The sequence below is a fragment of the Erythrolamprus reginae genome, chromosome 2, assembly GCF_031021105.1.
Source record: "Erythrolamprus reginae isolate rEryReg1 chromosome 2, rEryReg1.hap1, whole genome shotgun sequence".
In the NCBI taxonomy this organism is placed as follows: domain Eukaryota; kingdom Metazoa; phylum Chordata; class Lepidosauria; order Squamata; family Dipsadidae; genus Erythrolamprus; species Erythrolamprus reginae.
The window spans coordinates 289029259-289051008 of record NC_091951.1 but is presented as its reverse complement, the minus strand read 5'-3'; the positions used below and the strand labels follow the sequence as shown (position 1 = coordinate 289051008).

The 21750-nt window shown below is 39.8% G+C and overlaps 1 protein-coding gene across 2 annotated transcripts in view; it reads right to left on the bottom strand.

Moving 5' to 3' along the window:
• Nucleotides 1-11398: 11398 nt before the first annotated feature.
• The window catches only part of MARCHF3 (membrane associated ring-CH-type finger 3), a 195025-nt gene continuing 184673 nt past the window's right edge, over nucleotides 11399-21750 (bottom strand). For both annotated transcript variants that reach the window (XM_070742845.1, XM_070742846.1), the window contains one exon: nucleotides 11399-11821. In XM_070742845.1, the coding sequence (XP_070598946.1) occupies nucleotides 11663-11821 (159 nt within the window). In that variant the 3' untranslated portion in view covers nucleotides 11399-11662. The remainder of the gene's footprint in view (nucleotides 11822-21750) is intronic.

Here is a 21750-nt window from a genome sequence, read left to right as displayed (position 1 = left end):
GCTTCCTAAGTGAACAGTTTGATTTCACAGAAGTTTGATTTACTTGAAGTTATATTCTGTTTAACTGTTATGTTTAATTTTTTTTTTGAGTAGTGTACTAATAGATGTAATCATTTTTTGAATATTTTGTTGTTCCTGATCAGAATTATGGGGGAAGGGTTAGTTCAGTACATGAACGCAGCATGGGTATTCTTACCTAAAATGTCAATGTGGTGCTTATAGTTATAATAAACATGAAAGATGCTTTATGAGAGAATAGTTTCCTAATATTTGGGCAATAATCCTTGCCAGCAACCTGGATTCTCCAGTGTTCTATAGTGGAGTCTATGTAATTGTAGGTAGGTAGTCTTAATTAGATAATCTAAAATGTATAAAACAAGTATTTGACTTTTTATCCAGACTACGGGGAACTTAGGATCTTAACTGTGGGAATTCAGAGGCCTTCAAGGTTTTAACTACAGTATAACTTCTAGCTTCTAAAGTTAATATGACTAGCTTTAAGGGTATTTAATATTATACTTCAATGGTGGACAGACTCATTCACAAGAATGAAAGGATAAACTTTTGGAGGAAATAGGACTTAACTTTGTTAACATGTACCCTGACAATCTAACACAGAAAAAGAGTTTGGGGCAATTTTGAAATAAGCTAATCTGAAATGATACTGTGAGAAATGTCCTTTTAAAAATGGCATTTCCACAGGACAACATGTTATTAAAGAGGAGATTCTTCAGATAACTCTCTGAGACCAGCAATGGGTAGAATCCAATATTGTGTTTGACCTGTCTACCTCAGTCTTCCCAGGCCTTAAGATTAGCCTTTTTTGACATTGGATATAATGAAGGCTGAACTGGTGTCATGTTAGTATCCGGAGGTATCTCAGTTTTTTACTGTCAACATATAATTTCAACACAACAAGGAGGACAAATGCTACTCCCTACTTTTTCATCTTTCTGTTGCTGGATTTATGATTTGTGTAAAGTTCATTGCTCAGACATTAAGAGATAAGACAATTTGAAGCATCTGAACCATACTGGCTTACAGTATGAATTACTTCTTAATGGAATTTGAAATTCTTTCCAGATTGAAAAAATCACTGAAACAAAGGGAATTATTAGGCTTCTGTTACGTTCTTGATTTTAATGAGAAAAAAACTTTATGGAATCCAGAACAGCAAATTAACCCCAGTCAGGGTGAGTTTCCAGTAATCTGGCTTTTGCTCTACAGACATTAAATATTTGCATGGGTAACTTCACATCCTAAGCCTACTGAAGTGTGTGTGTGGAGGGCGGGGGGAGGAACGTGTGTCTTTGCAGCGTGAAAGAGGAAGAAAAACACATTAAACATTTTGGCAGTCATGGATATGTGTGCATTATATTAAAGTTTAAAATGTCAAATAGTTCAGTGGAAGCAGGATCATAGTTTATTGTAAAGAATTTCTATCCAGATTCAGACAAGGTATATTTTGTAAAAATAATATCTGGAACATGTACTGGACTATACAAATTTAGCAGATTTTACATAAATTCTACGAGTCTGTGTCATGAGAGGACACCAGTGGTCCCTACTTCTTTACTTATGAAATGTCATTCATGTGCCTACCGCTAAAAAGCCAAGGAGAAAAAGATACCTGGTCCAAGGAACGCAAAAAATTAGCACAGGGAGAATTTTTAAAAGCATATGGCTGTCTTTAGATTTAGAGTACAGAAATTAGGTCTGAATGTCCATCAAAAAGGAATTGAAAAGAAATCAGAATGTGCAGTGGGGCTTAACTGCTAAGGATAAAAAATGTATTACGAATCCCCTTGATAGCTCAGGGCAAAGTTAATAGTCCACTTGTCAATTTATGCTCATGGTCATAATGCCTTTCAATCAAAGCTGTCAAATCTTCCCAGCCATCTTTGACAAATTCTCCCTTAATTTTTGCATTCACTCCTACCTTTTTCTTAATTCTGCTGTGCAATATTATTCTTCCAATTGTCAAATAGAGATGCCACTTATAAAAAATAGGGATGCAGCCTAATCAACAGATAGCCAGTACATAAGGAAAGTACCTCTGGCTTTTAACATTTCTCCAATTACACCAACCACACTTCCATCCTTCAACATTCTCATTGTACATATGGCTTCCTTTTCATCCATTTCTATTCAATATTAACAGTTGTATTCATTTCACTACCACTATTCAATGTATCACTAACATTTCCATACAACTGTCTTACATGATCCTTCTATCATTCTCTTCACACAAATAATTTCATTAGTTTTATTTTTAATTACACTCTGATGAAAACTTCTTATTTACCTTTTTCAAAATAATTTATTTCAAACTCATTTGCCTTTCTTTTTTGAGTTTGGCTCTGCAACCCAACAAGACAGACACGGACTTCAGAGGATAATGAGAACTGCAGAAAAAACCAATTGCTGCCAACCTGCCTTCCATTGAGGACCCGTATACTACAAGAAGAGGGCTGTGAAAATATTTACAGACACCTCATATCCTGGACACAAACTGCTTATGTTATTGAAACGGATGTCCACGTGCCGCCTCTATGTTGGTTGAGGCAGGCAGGATTCCCTTGAGTACCATTTGTTGGGGGTCGAAAAAGAGAGTGTCTTGCTTTCTCTTTTTGCTCAAGATCCACAAGGACAATTGGTGGGCCACTGTGTGACACAGAATGCTGGACTCGATGGGCTTTGGCCTGATTCAGCATGGCTCTTTTTATGTTCTTATGCTTCAACTCCTACTCTCAAAACGAAGCTATAGAGCAGTGATGGCGAACCTTTATTTTTTCCTTGGGTGCCGAAACCAGGTGTGCATGCAGTATCACGCCTGCGTGAGTGCCCACACCCATAATGCCTCCCCTGCCCCTCCCTGGAGGCCAGAAACAGCCTGTTTCCTAACTTCTGGTGGGCTCGGTATGACCGTTTTTCAGCCTCTCCATGCTCTAGAGGTTTCCCTGGAGCCTGGGGACAGCAAAAGTGCCCTCCCCCATCCTCCAGGAGGCCCCCCAGAGGCCAAAAGTGCTCTCCCAGAGATTCTGTGTGAGCCAAAGATCAGCTGGCCATTGTGCACATGCATGCTGGAGCTAAGCTAGGGAAACACCTCATGTGCTGGCACATATTGCTCCGCATGCCACCTGTGGCACCGTGCCAAAGGTTCACCATCACTGCTATGGAGCACTGCACACCAGAACAACTAGACAACAAGAACGGCATCGCTCTGCTAAACAAATAATTCCCTCAGCACTGTAAAACTATTTACTAAGTCTGCAATACTATTAATCTCATTGTTCCCATCACCCATTTCCTCCTACAACTGACTTTGTTATATTGTTTATATAATTTATATTGACTGTTTCCTGATGTGATTGGATTGCTTATTTGTACCTGGATTATCATTAAGTGTTGTACCTTATGATTCTTGACAAACTTATATTTTATGTACACTGAGAGCATATGCACCAAGACAAATTCCTTGTACTGTAGTTCAATCACACTTGACCAACAAATTTCTATTTTCTATTCCATTCCAATCCATTCCATTCAAATCTTAACTATTCCTTGCTTTTTGATACTACATTCTTTGTGCTGATTCTTTCCCTTTAAAATGCTACAATATACAATACAGTATATCTCATTCCTAATTTTTTTCCCCAGTAATTTTTTTTCATACCCACTTGGCAGGACTTTTATTTTGTTGCTTTTATTTTCTTATGTGTATATTTCCAATTCCAATTTTTGTCTGGGGATATTAATAAAAAGCAAATAAAAATTTTCAAATCTTTAAAACCTATTTCTGCTGTAATACTCTAAGGTCATAAAGCCTGCTAGGCTACCTTTTTTCCTTTCCCATCAGAATTAGCTTGACCTGCATTTTAATAATGAATAGGAAAAGTTTGAAAGAAATAGTCATTTTCTTTAATTGCTTTTACGCTGTTTGCTCCAGAAAAACACTTCTTTGGAAGTGCAAGAAATGGATTTATCTTGACATTGTGCATCTCCTATTTAAAAATGATTTCTCAAATGATAACAAATCTATCAGAAAACTACTTTAGTTAAAAGGTGCTATAGAATGAAACTCTTTAATATAAACTGCAGAAGGGGAGAGAAACATATTTTGAAAAACAGCTTTTCTTTCCAAAGCTAACAAGAAATAAATTATTTTTTGAAGCTAAACTTAAAGGGCTTTAATGCATTACACACAATTATTTATACACACTGTAGTAAATATTGCTAGGGGGTCTTCTTGAAACAAACTTTGTGTATCTCTAATTCCAGTGCTATTTTGATATATAAGTAAATAATTTGCTGTTCTGATGCCTCCCTCTATCTTAATGTTGAATCAAACATTGAGTGGCATTGAAGTCCAAATAACAATTGGGTGCACATGAGTAGCTACCAGTTAACAAATGATCCAGAGGTTATCTTTTGCTGCATAATTCTAATACCTAATTTCTTGCCTAAGACTCATATTAGCGCATTGTGAAATGCTTGGAATACGTAGACTTCATTCTGGAGAGTGAGTGTGGTTTTGAACAGATAATCAGTTCTCCAGGAAAAGGCTAATTGCTATGTTGTTGGCTTGAGCTCCAAACCGAGCTACTAATATTCAAAGAGGCTATTGCCTTTTTAAAAAAATATCTCTCTTGTGATTCAAAGTTCTTTGGATAACAAGTCAAAGCAACAGGATGCTGTTTTTTTCACACGAGAAGCTAAGGACAATAATGCCATATATATATTTATTTTACATTTTTTCCCTCTCATCTCCAGTTCCATTGATCATCAGAATTTCTTTTTTATATTTGGAGTGTCTTTGAATTTGAAGAGTTTTAAGTAGTGCTCAGCCTCAAACATTTCCCTGTCTTCAATGCTACATTGTACAGCTGCCATCCTGGCAAACCTGTTCTAATTCTTCTCAAACAAAACTCCTGTGTTCTAGTTGTTAAGAGCAGAATGAAGAATAGGCCTGAATTTTGAGATTGACACACATGCAATTCGGAGTTTAAATTTTCGAGACCAGATGAATTACTTCCCAGAGTTAAAGGAACAACATGATGATGTTGTGGTTAGCTCTGGCCCAACTCCTGCCCCAAGGACTGTGGATGTGGGGGAGACATCCACGTGCTGCAGGCCTGTTTTGCCCCCGGTGGAATCTGATGATGAGGGCTCCTCTGACCAAGAAGACATGAGTGACAGGGAGGAGGAGAGTGTGGCAGACAGCTCAGAAGATCAATTATCTAGCTCCTCCTTGGATTCAGAGCAAGAGTTAATGATACAGCCATGCATGAGGAGAGCAATGCATAGGCGACAACAACTGAGAGATTATTATTAACGAAAGTGAGGCCACCTGTGGTTGGGTGGGGCTGTGGTAATTAGTGAGGCTGCTATAAATAGCAGCCTGTGGGTTTGGCCATTGTGGAGGATTATCTGATCATTGTGTTTCATGACTGCTTTCCTGACTTTGACTTTTTGTGTGCTGATTTTTCCCTGCTTTGAGCCTAAATCAGAGCAAAGTGTGTTTCACTTTGTGAAAGAAGGACTGTGAATTGCCTCACAGCTGCAAGCTAAGTATCACAGAACTGATAAGGGACTTGTACAAATTACCAGTTTGTTTGGAGACCATTGCTCTTTGCTATACCAAAAGAGGGCTTAGTTTAAGTGAATTTTCATTATAAAGAACATTGTTTTGAATTTTCAAACGTGTGTGTGTCTGAAATTTGTACCTGTGAATTTTTGGGAGGATTCTACCAGAGAGCCCCACAGAACAGATGATGTGGCTGAACTTTCACAGTGTGTATCAGATTGGAAAAATCTGAAATACTGAAATGTCAGTTGACCAGAAAGGAGCAAGCAACCCCTACTTTCAAAAAAGGAGGTGTAAAATCCAGCAAACTAACACTGGGGAGAAAATATGGAGCAAATTTTAAAGATTGATTTGAATGCATCTTGAAAACAATGGGATAATGATCTGCGTGATCTATTCCATCCTCTTCCTTGTTCTTTTCCCTGAGTCCATGGAACGGCAGAGGGCTGTTTTTCCATGGAAGAAGGATTTGGCACCTTGATTTTAGAACAGAAGGGCATGAAGAAAGCATGGCAAGAGAGCAAGATGCCTTGGCTCCTACAGAAAGGTGAGTAAAACTGACTTGCAGATGGAAAACTGCCTGCTCCAGTATTAATGGTCCAGATTTGTTCTTGCAGTATTATCTCCATTGTGGATCTAGACATTAGCTGACCCTGCTACAGAAGAGCTGAAGAAGCCCAATGCTTATGCACACAGGTCTGTAGGAAGGGTGGAGAAACCAACGATGAAAACTATTGTAGTGGTACAATTTAAGTGCCATCCATCCCTTTGGCATCTGTGTTTCTTACAATGGCATGACATTGTCATTTTGACGAACACTGCAGATCCTGCAGCCCAGCCTTCTATGTCAGAGTCCTGAGTTCGAATGGATGTTCTCTCTACGAGAGAAAGGGACAGCAAGCATCTGCTGCTGCTTCTCTGGTTGGGTGACTGCCTCTGAAACAAAGGTACATATTTCTAAGTCAAAATTTTTCAAACTTGGCATTCCTAAGATCTGTGTACTTCAACTCCCAGCATGCTAGCTTGGGAAATCTGGAAGCTGTAATGTCCACACATCTTAAAGTTGCAAAGGTTTGAAAAAACACAGTTGTAAAGCATCCTTGCCTCTCCAGATCTAGAGGTAGTCCTCAACTTGCAGCCACAATTGATGTTGCTAAGTGGGAAATTTGTTAAGTGAGTTTTGCCCCATTTTACAACTTTGTTTGCCACATTTGTTAAGTGAATCACTGCAGTTGTTAATTTAATTTGTGAAATGAATCTGACTTCCCCATTGACTTTGCTTGTGAGAAGGTGACAAAAGGGATCACATGATCCTGGGAACTTGCAAACATTCAGGTGTTATGCATCTGAATGTAGATCATGTGACCATGGGGATCCTGCAACAATCGTAATGGTCACAAGTTGCTTTTTTCAGAGCCATTGTAATTTTGAAGAATCATTAAGCAAACGGTTGTAGGTCGAGGACTACCTGTACTGAAAACTGCATTGGATAATTCTCCCAAACTGCAATCATAATTGGTACAATAAAATAAAAATGTGACAATATAATGTTATTTTTGCATCACCTTCCACAGCTCTGCTCAGTGAATTTATATTGACTTACAATTTGTGGAAGAGACATACATGAACTAGGTTGGTGGGACATTTTGATGATGTTATAGAGGAGCTTTGAGTTTTAAAGGGAGGTTATTTCAATTAAGAAACAAACTGTATTGTGCAGCAAAAGCGAAATTAGAAACTAAAATATTTATCTGTGACTTTTTAGCAGTTTTCTTCTTTGTTTTCTTAAATAACAGTGATTACTCTACTTAGCTCAGAGATCCGAATCTTTTCTTGTAATTTAAAAATTATGCATTTTGTTTAAGGCTAAATTCTCATCATCAATATATTGAACACTAAATGCAAAATAATTGCTTTGTATTATTATTATTATTATTATTATTATTATTATTATCATCATCATCATCATTATCATCATCATCATCATCATGATCATTATCATCATCATCATCTTTTTTCCTTAAACATAAAAATCTGTCAACTGAACATTAAAAAATGCATTGCAAATATTATTGATTGCTGCTAATGGTTGGTATGGGTTGCTGCCAGCATCCTAGGTATCAATGAAGTACTTTCTTACAATGTATGATGTTCTGAGTAGTGGAATAAATAATAATAATAATAATAATAATAATAATAATAATAATAATAATAGTAGTAGTAGTAGTAGCAGTAGCAGTAGTAGCATCAGTAGTAGCAGTAATAGTAATAGTAATAATAATACATTCTTTTCTCATTTCCCTTGTTCATTTTATTTACAAAAAATAAATTAATACACAATTTTTTAAAAAAATAATACATGGCATTTTTGCAAACGGCTTAATATTCATGAACTGCACATATTCAAAAATCATTGAAATAGCTTGGGTAAAAACCAAACAGATGAAAAAAATTCTTGCATTGTGGAACTTCCTTTACTTTTCTTTCTCATGAACCTCATCCAAAACTTACTGTTAAGTCTGTTCCAGTGAGACCACCGCAAGATCTGCAGTATGTGTTCGCTGCTGGGCACTGAAAAAAAGTAATGCTAAAGAAAAAAAATGGACTAGGTGGCACAGAAAGGCAGATGGTCAGAGTTCTAAAGTCAATTGGGAATTCTGCACAGGCTAATGAACCCCTTGACATCCCCTCAGATTCTCTCTCTAAAGTATTGACAACACAATTTAACATCTACTTGTATTTATGCCGTTTGTCCTGACCTCCTATGATCTCAGTTTGATTGTCACTCACCAAGTTTACCGTTGTTTCAGAGTTTCTTCTGCTTTGTAAAGTAGTTCTTTTAAGCAGAACCACTCCTTTTTGCTCATTTAATTTTACAAAGCTATATGGCCTCTAAAAAAAATCAGATGCAACTGAACAGATGAAGACAGAGGCTGTTTTTTGGATATCACCAACAGCAGAAAGATCTTTTTCCATCACCAAGCCCAGCAAAACCATCTCCCCATGTAAACTTAAAGAATGAAAATTAAGTGGCTGTGCCTTGGTTGTGTGGATGTGTTTATTTTCCAAGGGTGAGGGAAACTCCAAACTACGGAGTTTTTAATAGTTTGCAATGCACTCTGGTAGACTGAACCTGTGTGTTGTGCGATCATATCCAGAAGTAGATGTAGACTGGAATCTGCATATGGTGGGACTCTATACTACATGTTAACAAAGAACAGTTGTTTGATCCATTTAAAGACTTTGCAATTTGCTTTAATGCACATCGTCTTCATTTTCCCATTCCCATAACATAGGAAATAAGAGACAAATGTTGAAATTTCCTCTACTGAAATATATTTCAGCAGTGTATTTTAATTAATATTCTACATGCTAGGGACACTTGTTGATGTAAGAAAAGTCCATTTGATGGCCTAATTCTAAAAATAATGGATTGAAATGATGCCTTTGTCTCCTATGCTTTGAAAAAAGGCAGCCATGCCAAGACATGCCACCCAAGAAATGAAGAATTTTACGTTCAGATTCCAACTTGGAATTGGCTACGATTATAAGGCAGTTGTAAACATTTTTAACAAAGAGGTCTCAGTCTGGTAAGCACAAAGAAGTTAAGGCTTAGATGTTTCCATCTAAACTTATCTGTCAAGTTGCAAATCCAGCAAAGCTGTAGTTTCTCTCATTGTAATGCAAGGCAAGTCCAAGCTTCTTAGAACATGTCTAATGAGCCGGGCCTTTATTATCTGTGCAAAAGTCCCCCTTACAAAATAAATTTAGGAATTAAATTTAGAGAACATTGTTGTGATGCAACTTAATTCCTTGCAATTTCAATCAATCATTTCTCCACAATACACTGTTTCTTTCTCCTCTCCGCTTGAGAAAATTGCTTTCCGAAATGTATTTTTCAGACATCTGTGTTTTGCAGCAGGGATACAGCAGCTCTAGTCTATAGTCATGATTGCAAGTCTTCACCATTACAGATTGCTGTGAAAAATTTTAATTTTGAAAGTTAAAAAAATTAGCTAAGAACGTTTCAAATGGCTTCGGGAATTTTGGCAGATCATATTCATCTCCTCTGCAGTTTGGCAGAAGCTCTGGGAGCTTTCTTCCCTACTTCTCCTCATTGCAAAAGTTACTACTATAATGAAAATGGAAATAAGCAAAGTTTTTAACCTTGAAACAAACAAATAAATAAATATGAATAACAGAATATCGGTAACTGGGCAAGAAAAAAGATGCTAACACAATAAAAAGAGACACACATATCTCTCTTTGACCTATATTTACTATTACTAAACAAGTTTACTCCAGATAGTTGCCAAGAGAAAAAAGTGACTCAAAAGCACAAAAATAAACCAAACCAAACCAATCCAAAAAGAAATGTTACTACTACAGTGGAACCCCGACATAAGAGCTGCTCTACTTAAGAGCAACTCGAGATAAGAGCTGGGAGGGGAGAGATATTTTTGTTCTACTTACAAGCCCAAATTCGAGATACAAGCACCAAGGAGCTGTCTCCTGAAGCCAAACGCTAACTTCCGCGTTTGGCTTCAGGAGACAGCTGCAAAGCGGCGCGCGTTTTAAAAGGTTGCAGCCGGCCTGGGGGGCTCGGGGGGGGGCTTGCAGCTTTCTTTCTTGCTCTTTTTCTTTCTCTCTTTTACCTTCCCTTCCTCTATTTCTTCTTTTCTTTCTCCTTCCCACCTTCTTCCCTCCCTCCCTCCCTTCACTCATTCCTCTCTTACTCTCCCCTTTCATAAGTTTCCTTGCTTCCTTCCTCTGTTCCTGTCCCTTCCCCCTTTCTTTCTTTCTTGCTCTTTTTCTTTCTCTCTTTTACCTTCCCTTCCTCTATTTCTTCTTTTCTTTCTCCTTCCCACCTTCTTCCCTCCCTCCCTCCCTTCACTCATTCCTCTCTTACTCTCCCCTTTCATAAGTTTCCTTGCTTCCTTCCTCTGTTCCTGTCCCTTCCCTCTTTCCTTCCTTCCTTCCCACCCTCCGTCCATTAATTCACCCATTCCTCTCTTGATCGCTTAAAGCCGGTCCCTGGTGCAAAAAGGGTTGGGGACCTCTGTCCTACAGGATTGGGTGGCAGAGAAGTTGAACATATGTAAATTTAAAAGTTTAAGAAAGTTTACAAGTTAAGTGAAAGAAACTTCATTATTCATTTATATGTACATGTACATTTCTTCATTAAAAACATGTCTTTCTGCATAATTTAGACTAACTTTGTGAGTTTTTTTGAGGGCTGGAACCAATTAAAATTATTTACATTAATTCCTATGGGGAAAAGTCGTTCGAGATAAGAGCTGCTCGACTTAAGAGCCCAGGTCCGGAACGAATTAAACTCGTATCTCGAGGTACCACTGTATTTAGTTTGGGAATGTATAGAATAGACTCTCCCAATTTGATTGATTCCCAATGTTATAAATACAGAATGTTGACTCTGAGAGTTGCAGTTCCAATATATAGGCGTAGAGTCTGGGAAGAGGAAATGGACTACATAAACATCAGAATGCCATTTATTTTGGGATTGTGCTGAATAAGTAATTACAAAGCCTTCATTTTTCTCTCTCTCAAGACATTATACTATAAAACTTTCATTAGCCTTCCACTGAGAATTTTTTTTTCTTTTAGCTGTCTCTAGACCTAGTGTGACTGTGTAACAAATGGGTTTTGTATGCATGTGTTCTTTCTCACATACTCATGTCATTATACTTCTTAAAGCAACCTACAATTCTCCTTAATTAGTCTTGATATAGGAAGGGAGAATGCAGCATAGATGGTGTCTGGACCTGTCTCAGAAATAATACAATTCACATATTTTGCAGTGTTTGCCATCATAGTTTTTAATCACAATTAGAAAAGAGTTGCATCCCTAGTGACGCAGCTATCAACATGTGTTGGAAAATTCCATATAGTATCTGCTAAATTTTAGACATGTTTGGCATGTTTAGCAAATATCATATGATTGCAGCATCCATGATTTAAATTGCAACAGTCATGTCTTTTCGTCTACAAAAAGAGTCTTTCCAACTATGATGCTACCCATATGTACTTCATGGCCTCTGGAAAAGATGATCACAATTAGACAATGGTCTCTTTTGAGTTCCTTTTGACTGAATGTAGGCCCAGCAAGGATTGCTGGGTAGAAGGGATGTTGATAGACTTTGGGATGAGAAGGATAACTCTTTGATTGGTCCGACGCCATTCATTGTATAATCTACAGTGATACCTAAAGGATACCTGCAGGAAAATAAAGAGAAGAATTTACGGTTAAGATGACCAGAGAAACACATTCAGAAGTCAAGTGCCTTTTAATACAAATTGCATGGTGCCTCAACCTGAATGATTCTCTTTAAATTCCAGTTCTTCTCAACTCAATATGCACTTCAAGGAAGTCTTGAAAGGATTTTAAAATCCAGTTTTTCAATCAGCTTCTGAAAATACTTAATCCAATTTTCCTTTACTATAGCAACTAATGGAGCTAAAAGATACCTGGTAATAAGCCCATTTGGGATCACTTTGGAAATAATTTCAGTGAATTTAAAAACCTTTCTCTGAATTTAAGTTTTGAAAAAAAAGAGACTGCTGAGAAGTATCATCCTTTTAAAAAATATATTACTTTGCTAATGCAATGAAGTAAAGCAACCTTCTTCAGATTGGTGTTTGAATTATGCAGTAATATGTTTGGCAATGTCTTTCTTTGGAAATATCCAAATTTTATTTCAGACGGATCAATGTATTGGGATAATAGTGACAACGTAGTTAAGAAGTGATATATCTAATAACCCATTTGTAATGAGATTTAACAGATCAGAGTTCTTTCAAGCACTTGGGATAGCATTTTTACAATGGCCATTGGATTTTTCAAATTCTTCACCCATAATGGTTGCATGATAGCAGTGACAAAGGGATAGTAGGCAGATTCCACAATGCCATTTCCTGTCAGTTATCTGTGCCCAGGACAGGAGGTGGGAAGGATTATTTATAAAAGTCATTGCAAAGGAACTACAGTAGAACCTCGACATACGAGCTGCTCTATATACGAGCATTTCGAGATGCGAGCTAGGAGGGGAGAGATATTTTTATTCTACTTACGAGCCCAAATTCGGGGTGTGAGTGTTCCTTCCGCCGCCGCCAGGCTCCGCCCGGCTGTCATTTTGTAGAGAAGCAAGAAGCGGAGGAAGAGCTGGATGCTGGCGGCGGCGGAGGAAGGCAAATGCGGCTTGGAAGCTGGGAGGGGGGCGGAATATGGGAGGAGAGAGGCAGCCTCCACGCTTTCCTTTCGGAGGAAGAGCTAAGTGGCCAAAGACGTTCCGCCCCCCTCCCAGCTTCCAAGCCGCATTCGCCTTCCTCCGCCGCTGCCAGCCGGAGCGAGCTGCTGGGCTGCGCGTGGCGGGAAAAGCCCGGACAATGCCGGAGCGCTGGGCAGCACTACCGCCGCCGCCGCCGGGAGAGGCGGGCATGTGGGCTGGCGGCATTGGGCTTGGTGGAAAGTCCGGGGGCAGCTCCAGCGACTCCCCTCCTGTGGGTGCTGTTGAGGCGGCAGCCGCGTCCGCCTCCGGCGCGCGGCTCTCTCTCCATTCTTCTCTTTCCCCCTCTCGGGCTCCGAATGCGGCGGCGGGAAGAGGAAACGAGGCGCAAGGCAGCGCGTCTGCAGGAACGGGTGGTGGGGCGCCGTTGTTGTCCTCACGGCGCAAAGCCACACAGTCCCGGATCGCTTGCTTCCCCGGCCAGCAAGCCGGCTGCCTGGGAAAGCGTTTTTCAAATGCGCTGTTTTCCCAGGCAGCCGGCTTGCTGGCCGGGGAAGCAAGCGATCCGGGACTGTGTGGCTTTGCGCCGTGAGGACAACAACGGCGCCCCACCACCCGTTCCTGCAGACGCGCTGCCTTGCGCCTCATTTCCTCTTCCCGCCGCTGCATTCGGAGCCCGAGAGGGGGAAAGAGAAGAATGGAGAGAGCCACGTGTCGGAGGCGGACGCTGCTACCGCCTCAACAGCACCCACGGGAGGGGAGTCGCAATCACACCGACACGCGTTTCTAGCTAGTCAGAGAATGTGAGTGCGGGGAGGGGGGTTCCTCTCTTCTTATGCCTCCCCGCCACCCCCACCCCCTCTGCTTTCTCCTTGCGTCGGCTTTCGCCCCCTCCTCTTCCTCGCGCCCTCTGCCTTCCACCGAGCGCGCGCGTGCCCACATTTTGTCTAGTGCTGCGAGCGGGGCACCTGCTCGTCTGGTTTGCCGGCTGCTGCTTGTTTGCTGCTGTCGCCAGTGCCACCCATTGCTGCCGAGGCTAAAAAGTCTGCTTGCTGCCGCTGCTGAGCGGTTCTAAGCTCTTCTTCCAGCCGCCGAGCTTATGGCGAGCGAGTCCGGGCTCCTCCGGTGGGGTTTGCCCCCTTTCCCCCGCCCGCTCCTTTCCCCCCTTTGCTTGGAAGCTGGCTGCTGGGAAGCCCCCCCCGCCCGGCTGTCACCTTTTAAAACAGCCCCCGGGCTGTTTTAAAAAGTGACAGCCGGGTGGCAGCGGTTTTTTGCGGTGTTTTTTTTGTTGTTGCACGCATTAATCGCTTTTCCATTGTTTCCTATGGGAAACAATGTTTCGTCATACGAGCTTTCCGACTTACGAGCCTCCTTCCCGCACCAATTAAATTCGTAAGTCGGGGTTCTACTGTATTGTGTATCAATTCCAGGGCTGGTGTGACTAAGTACTCCCTTCAAGAGGAGGCATCAGGAACATAGAAAAAGTACAGCTTTGCAGATCCTTAACCATCTAAGGAAGACTCTGTTTTAATTAATCATGACCACTAGTGGCACAGTATCATCACAGGTTATCTACATTTAAGGGCTTCTCCTTAGGTAACTAAGACTCTTTCCTAGAATCCCTGTTATGTTTGCAAGTTGTTAGAATAAATGTGATCGCTGATTGGAGCAGGCGCGACCAATGAGAAGATCCGCAAGCGCAACCAAAGGGAAGCCGAGGCACGACCAATAAGAAACCTCCGGGCGCAACCAATAGGAAGCCCCGGCGCGAAGCCTTGAAACATTGTCACCAAATCCCAGCGCTGGTAACAAAGTATATAAGGTGCGATTTTGGCCGCTTGTCTTTAATTCACTACCTGCCTACGAGCTGGTCACTTTTAAATGTTCCTGATTATTGAATAAAGAGCTGTTACCCTCTTCATCGGCCTCCAGCCTCTGATTTAACAGTCCCTCTCTTTTATAGAAAGTATTAGGTTATTTTTAGCAATTTTTTGCAGTGTAAACCAGGTTCTCAATGAATATTTAAGGGATTTTTCACAGGATAACGTCATCCCATTACGTCCCACATAGTCAGGCAGGGAAGATAACTTGTGGATTTCGTCAGCCAAAGAATTCCAACTGGCGGATCCAGGAAGAAAGTATTGTCTGTCATTGCCCCTGCCTCTTTGAACACTCATCCTGGAGGTGAAGCAGGGCCACACTCTCTTGGCTTTCCAGAAGGGCATGGAAACTTGGTTCTACGACCTTCCCAGATGAGCACACAACTGTCAGGCTAGTTGGTGCTCTGAAAGCCCCCCCCCCTTTAATCCATTTTTACATACTGTTTGTTATGCTTTCGATATTTTATTACCCACTTCTCAGAGTCCTTTTGTAAGAGCAATTCTTATACAAGACAAATATACCAATAAAAAACTGGTTAATCCTAGTAGGCTGTTTACAATGGGTGCGTGCCATTGCACATGCATGAGTGCCACACCCATAATTCAATGCCTGGGGAGGGGAAAACAGTTTCCCTTGCTCCCCGGAAGCCCTCTGGAGGCCGGAAATAGCCTTCTTTCCCAACTTTTGGTGGTGCGTGTTTTGCCATCCCCAGGCTCCAAAGATTTCCCTGGAGCTAGGGGAGGCTAAAAATGCCCTCCCCAACACCCTGGAGGCTCTCTGGAAGACAAAAATGCCCTCCCAGAGCCTCTGTGTGAGCCAAAAATCAGCTGGCCTTCATACATGTGTAAGTTGGAGCTGAGCTAGGGCAACGGCTTGTGTGCCAGCAGATATGGCTCTGCGTGGTCTAAGCTAGTATTTCCCAACCTTGGTAACTTGAAAATATTTGGACTTCAACTCCCAGAATGCCACAGCCAGCGAATGCTGGCTGGGGAATTCTGGGAGTTGAAGTCCAGATATCTTCAAGTTGCCAAGGTTGGGAAACACTGGTCTAAGCTATGTCAGCTACTGAAACTCAGAAGCTCAGCTTTGCATTTTGTAAGGAAAATCTTCTGTTAACAGTTTGCAACGTTGTTAGTGGACAACAAAATTGTGTGAATCCCACAATCATTTCAAAATCTGTGGGGTTTCCCCAAAAACATTTTGACTAAACATTTGTGTAAATTTGTGAGTTGTAAAACTCAAACTCAATGTGAAAGCAGGATCTGCTCTTCATCATTTTTTTAAAAAGCCACCAAAAACTTGGATCCAGTAGGACTCTTCCTGCCTAGAACAGAGATGAGATTTGTTCATTGATCATGAAAACAATGCTTAGATTCATTTAAAGGGCTAATCACAGTCTTAGACAGGGTCTTATTTAGGAATGACAGAAAATAGCTCCTTTGAAATGTATGGATCTCTGTTCTCAAAATAATTGCTCCACTAAATTCTTACATTATTACAGCAATGTTACTCACCCAGATGGCAGGATTTGGTTTATACATGGCTTAATATGAAGGAAAATGCGAAAAAAATTGATAATAACTGCCCTGAGGTATATTTTATGAAAGATAATGTATAAACAACATGTAATACTATAGTACATCACAACACTCAACACCTCTGGAGTTTTTGACTATCTAGGGTGAAGTCTCGAAGTCAAATTATGCCATAAGGAAAGATTGTAAATAGAACTGAGTGGATTTGGCCAAGCATTATGTATTATGAGATGTATCAGATTCTGTTAACCTGATACAGATTGCATATTGGATACATTTTAAATCCTTAAATTGTGGTAACATAAACTCAGGAGTGGGCTATTGGGGGTTCGTAGGGGTTTGGGCGGACCTGTAATTAAGATTCTGCGCAGTTTGGAGAACCCTCAAATGCCACCCCTGGCTGGCCCGACCCTGATCCTTTCAGGAGTCCCTGCATGGCCTGTTTTCAGCATAGGGAAGTGCAGGCCATGTGTGGAGGCCTGGGGAGGGTGAAAAACGGTCCTCCCAGAAGTTCAGAAAGGCCGGAAATGTGCCTATTTCTGGCCTCCAGAGGGCCTCCAAAACCTCGGGAGGCCGTTTTCGCACTCTCAGAGGCTTGAAGGAAACCTCTGGAACCTGGGAAGGGACCCCCCCCCCCCATCATGGTGCAGGAGGCTGACTAGGCCATGCCCACCACAGGCACTTCTAACCCGCAACCGGGCAGAGAACTCTTTGCTAAAAATTTTGAAGCCACCCCTGCATAAATTGCAATAAGGCTAGTGTTAAATATGCACTGAGGTAAATGTAAATAATTGAAATGGTTGGTGCGTTCTGATTGGTTAAGAGTTTGACAGCAGGATTTTAGCGGGAAAAATAAAGTATAAAAGGAGCACACTGGCACTGTTTGTTCAAGTTGCGTTCTTACTTGAAGTCACTTACAAAAAGAGCTGTCCTGTCTTTACAAATAAAAAAAGCTTTAAGAACCGACTGTCTCAGTATTTTTCAGCTAGTAAGAAACTACAACTACCCTGCTTCCCCAAAATAAGACATCCCCTGATAATAATCAGGGGCTTTTGAGTGCATGGCAAAAAGGCCAAGCACTTATTTTAGGGTTCAAAAAAATACACGACAGGGTCTTATTTTTGGAGAAACGCATTATTAGAATCATATTTGAAACCAGCAGCCTGAATCAAAGTTATCTAGAACTTAAAATCTAATTCTTTTATATCATTATTTTGTGAGCTTGAGCTTTTTCACCCAAGCACATGAAACTGAATATTTATCTGAACTGTGCCCAACCTGCTGTCCTACAATTGTTATTAGTGGGTTGAAAATGGGCAACAATAAAATGACTTCAATTAAATGAAAGCAAATGTGTTCAAATTGTATGAACAGTCCAGTGTTCTTTGTGTGCCTGAAAAATACGTTAACAGGATACAATGAAAGGGATGTAATTTTATACCGTCATATGCTATTGCGTTAACAAAAACTCGTGATTTGGGGTCCTAGCATGAGGTAATGAAGTATAATTCGAGCATATTGCAAAAGTGTTAGGTGGCAAATGGCTGAATAGAAACTGGATTGGGATTTAATCTCTCTCTCTCCCTCCCTCCCCCTCTATCATCTACTATTACACTGAAGCCTGTTGTTAGACATTGAAACTTTGAAACCTCTTATCTGACAGCACATTTCCTCATTAATATAGTGCTTTCCCACTGAAGTCATAAGAGGATAAGAAAGCCTCTCCCATCTGGCAAGCAACATAAATCATGCCCTTACCATGCCCCTGAAACGGTATATTAAATATAATGATGGGAGTCCATGTTTGGTTTAGGCTTATCACCTCTCCATGTATGTGTAAAACAATACTCTTGGATGAAAGGCACTTTTAATGATCAGAGATAATTTAAGTTATACACAGTACTGAAATTTTCAAATCAAGATCCTTATCATTAAATAAACCTTCATTGGTACCTCCCAAACCTCTCAACTTTCCTAAGGAGATTCAAGAAAGCTGTAGGAGAGGACAGCAAAAAGAATCATGGGAGGTTGTATTTAGCTCTCCAACGGTAATTCAACATGCATATTTATTTGGGTAGCAATTAAGAAGCAATAAAATATGGTCACGGCATACTTTTCAGAAACTATATCTCCTACATCCTTCCTGATAGGAAATATAATTTGGAATATATAACTTTTAAAATCTGTTTTCAATGCATCATATATTGTTTATCTAATTGGCGTTTATGATGTACGTTTGTTGTCTGTGGCAGGAGAACAGGAAAACAGCAGTACAGTGTTCCCTCAATTTTCGCGGGTTCGAACTTTGCGAAAAGTCTATACCATAGTTTTTCAAAAATATTAATTAAAAAAATACTTTGAGGGGTTTTTCCCTATATCACGTTTTTCCCCGCCCGATGACATCATATCTCATCGCCAAACTTTCGTACACCTTTAATATTTTTTAAAATAAACTTTAATAAATAAACATGGTGAGTAATAATCTAAATGGTTGCTAAGGGAATGGGAAATTGTAATTTAGGGGTTTAAAGTGTTAAGGGAAGGGTTGTGATACTGTTCATAGCCAAAAATAGTGTATTTACTTCCGCATCTTTACTTCGCGGAAATTCGACTTTCGCGGGCGGTCTCGGAACACATCCCCTGTGAAAATTGAGGGAACACTGTACTGGATAATATAAATAATGAGAAAGATATTCATATAGGCTGCTTATTATTTTAGACAGCAGCATTTTTTTCTGCCATTTTTTTCAGGAAGACTGACTGTGCATATATGAAAATAGCCTATAGTAATTTTACTAAAGGAAGTTTCCAATCAAAAATTAATTTGAGCAGTTTCCACTAGTACAAATCAATTGATTTAAATAGACATTTTATTAACTTAACAAACATTTGTTTCTTTACCACCTTGAATCTAAAAGACCTTGGGTATATACCATAGTAGATAATTAATAATGCTCCTAAAACATTTAAAAAAAAAAACACTAGATGACTGCCATAATTTCTCCTAAGGGGCCAAAGAAAATGGTTTCTTTGTGTCCTTCAAAATGTCAGAAGAGAAGGGATGAGGCACACATTTCTCAACTAAACTGAGCCATCCTGTCCATCATAGATCCGGAAAAACCTCAGGGACTCTGTTTTCATTATGAGACTTACAGAACAGCATCCCTGACAATGTTATACTTGTTCCTACTGTGATGCTTTCCAGAAGTCTTAAAGACTGAATCCCCCCCCCCCAAGAGTTTTTGTTGGCTGAATTTAATCTTATTATTGATCTTTGACAACAAACTTGAGCTTTTCTTATATGAGTATTGTTGTGACTTAATAGTAGTACAGTATTTCTTTTCTTTGTGAACATCTTAACACTAATTATCACAATGCCTTTTACCCTGCATGTTTTACTGTAATATATTTATGGGTGTTTTAATTTCATTTGCCTGGCTGAAATTGGCAAGGTATAAATTTAATAAACAAATACATAAATAATGTGGCAGAGCTGCCTTCTGATCTGTATTCCTTGGGCACAACCTCTTTAGATGTTTAGACTGCAGAAGGATTTATGGATGATAATTAGCTTTATGCTCAGACTAATAGCAACGGGTGCAGTGACCACAGAATAGGAGAGACTCTGCAATAATAAAATTCTCTTTCTAAGAGCCTGGCTGCTGCATTCTCTACCAGTTGCAGCTTCCAATTGCAGGCCCTGAAAGTCTGACCCATATTAACTGTGTTGCAATAACACCAAGGTGTATGATCTCACTTGTTGGATTACAGTGTGCATAAATAATAAATACTTTATTGTCACTGTCAATACAATAAATTGTCATTGACAACGAAAGTCACGTGACACCCAGAGATCAGTCCCATCGCACATAACAATCAAAAATAAAATAAACTGCCCCACCCACCAGAAATTCCCCACCCTGAACCACCCAAACGTCTGCACAACAGACCAAGTAATACTGTCCAACAGTTCACTGATGGTGACCCTTTAGTTTGTTATTAAGTGTGAGCATAGCTCTGGGATAAAAACTATTCAGGAAATGTATGGTCCGAGTTTTAATTGTTGTATGATATGTGTGCATGGATACTGTATATGTATGTTGGGTAAAACAAATGTGGCCCATCTAATATGAAATGCTTTAATTTATAAATGTATAATTTAATTGTCAGAATTCCTTTTTCTAGCAGGAATATTCATCTTATTCAAAAGTTCTTAAAATAAAGTACTAAAGTGGATGCAGTTTTGATAAAGAAACTAAAATAGGAAAGAAAAGCAATGCAATGAAAACATATATGTATTATCTATCTTATATGTACCCTATCTTTTTCATTCCAATGGTCTCAAAGACAGCACAAAAACTGCTAAGTGAAAAAGTAGAAATGAAAGATTAAAGAACATATTATTTGGGATTGAAATAACATATTTTCAACTTTCTTCACAGACTGGAGAATACTGAAAATGCCAAGTATCAAAAAGTTGGTGACCTTCCAAAGGTAGCATATGTTAATAACAGTTCAGTCAAATATAGGTGAAACTCGGAAAATTAGAATACAGTGCAAAAGTTCATTTATTTCAGTAATGCAACTTTAAAGGTGAAATGTAATATATGAGAGAGACTCATTACATGAAATGCAAGCTAATTCAAGCCGTGATTTGTCATAATTGTGATGATTATGGGGTACAGCTCATGAAAACCCTAAATCCTACATCTGAGAAAATTAGAATATTACATGCAGTCAATAAAAAAAGGATTATACCTAGAACAATATTGGACATCAGAAAAGTATAAGCATGCATAAGACTTGGTTTGGGCCCCTTTTGCAGGAATTGCTGCCTCAATGCTGCATGGAAGCCATCAGCTTGTGGCATTAATGGGGTGTTATGGAAGATCAGGATGCTTCAATAGCAGCCTTCAACTCTTCTGCATTGTTCCGTGTTATGTCTCTCATCTTTTTCTTTGCAATGTCCTATAGATTCTCTATGGGATTCAGGTCAAGTGAATTTGCTAGCCAATCAAGCACAGTATTCCCACAGTCATTGAACCAGATTTTGGTGCTTTTGGCGGTGTGGGCAAGTGCCAGGTCCTGCTGGAAAATTAAAGTCAGCATCCCTATAAAGCTCATCTGCAGAAGGAAGCATGAAGTGCTCCAAAATCTCCTGGTAGACAGCTGCGTTGATCCTGGACTTAATGAAGCACAGTGGACTGAAACTGGCAGATGACATAGCTCCCCAAATCAACATGGACTGTGGAAACTTCACACTGGATTTCAAACATCCTGCAGTGTGTGCCTCTCCATTCTTCCTCCATACTCTGGGTCCTTAGTTTCCAAATGAGATGCAAAAGTTTCCACAATCTCTGTTGCATTTACCGCTAAGCAGGGGGTTGGACTAGAAGACCTCCAAAGTCCTTTCCAACTCTGTTATTCTATTCTATTTTAAATATTGGAACTGTGCTATTTTCTTGTGAGTTGGACTAAGGAGAAATTTCCTAAGGGTAAGACC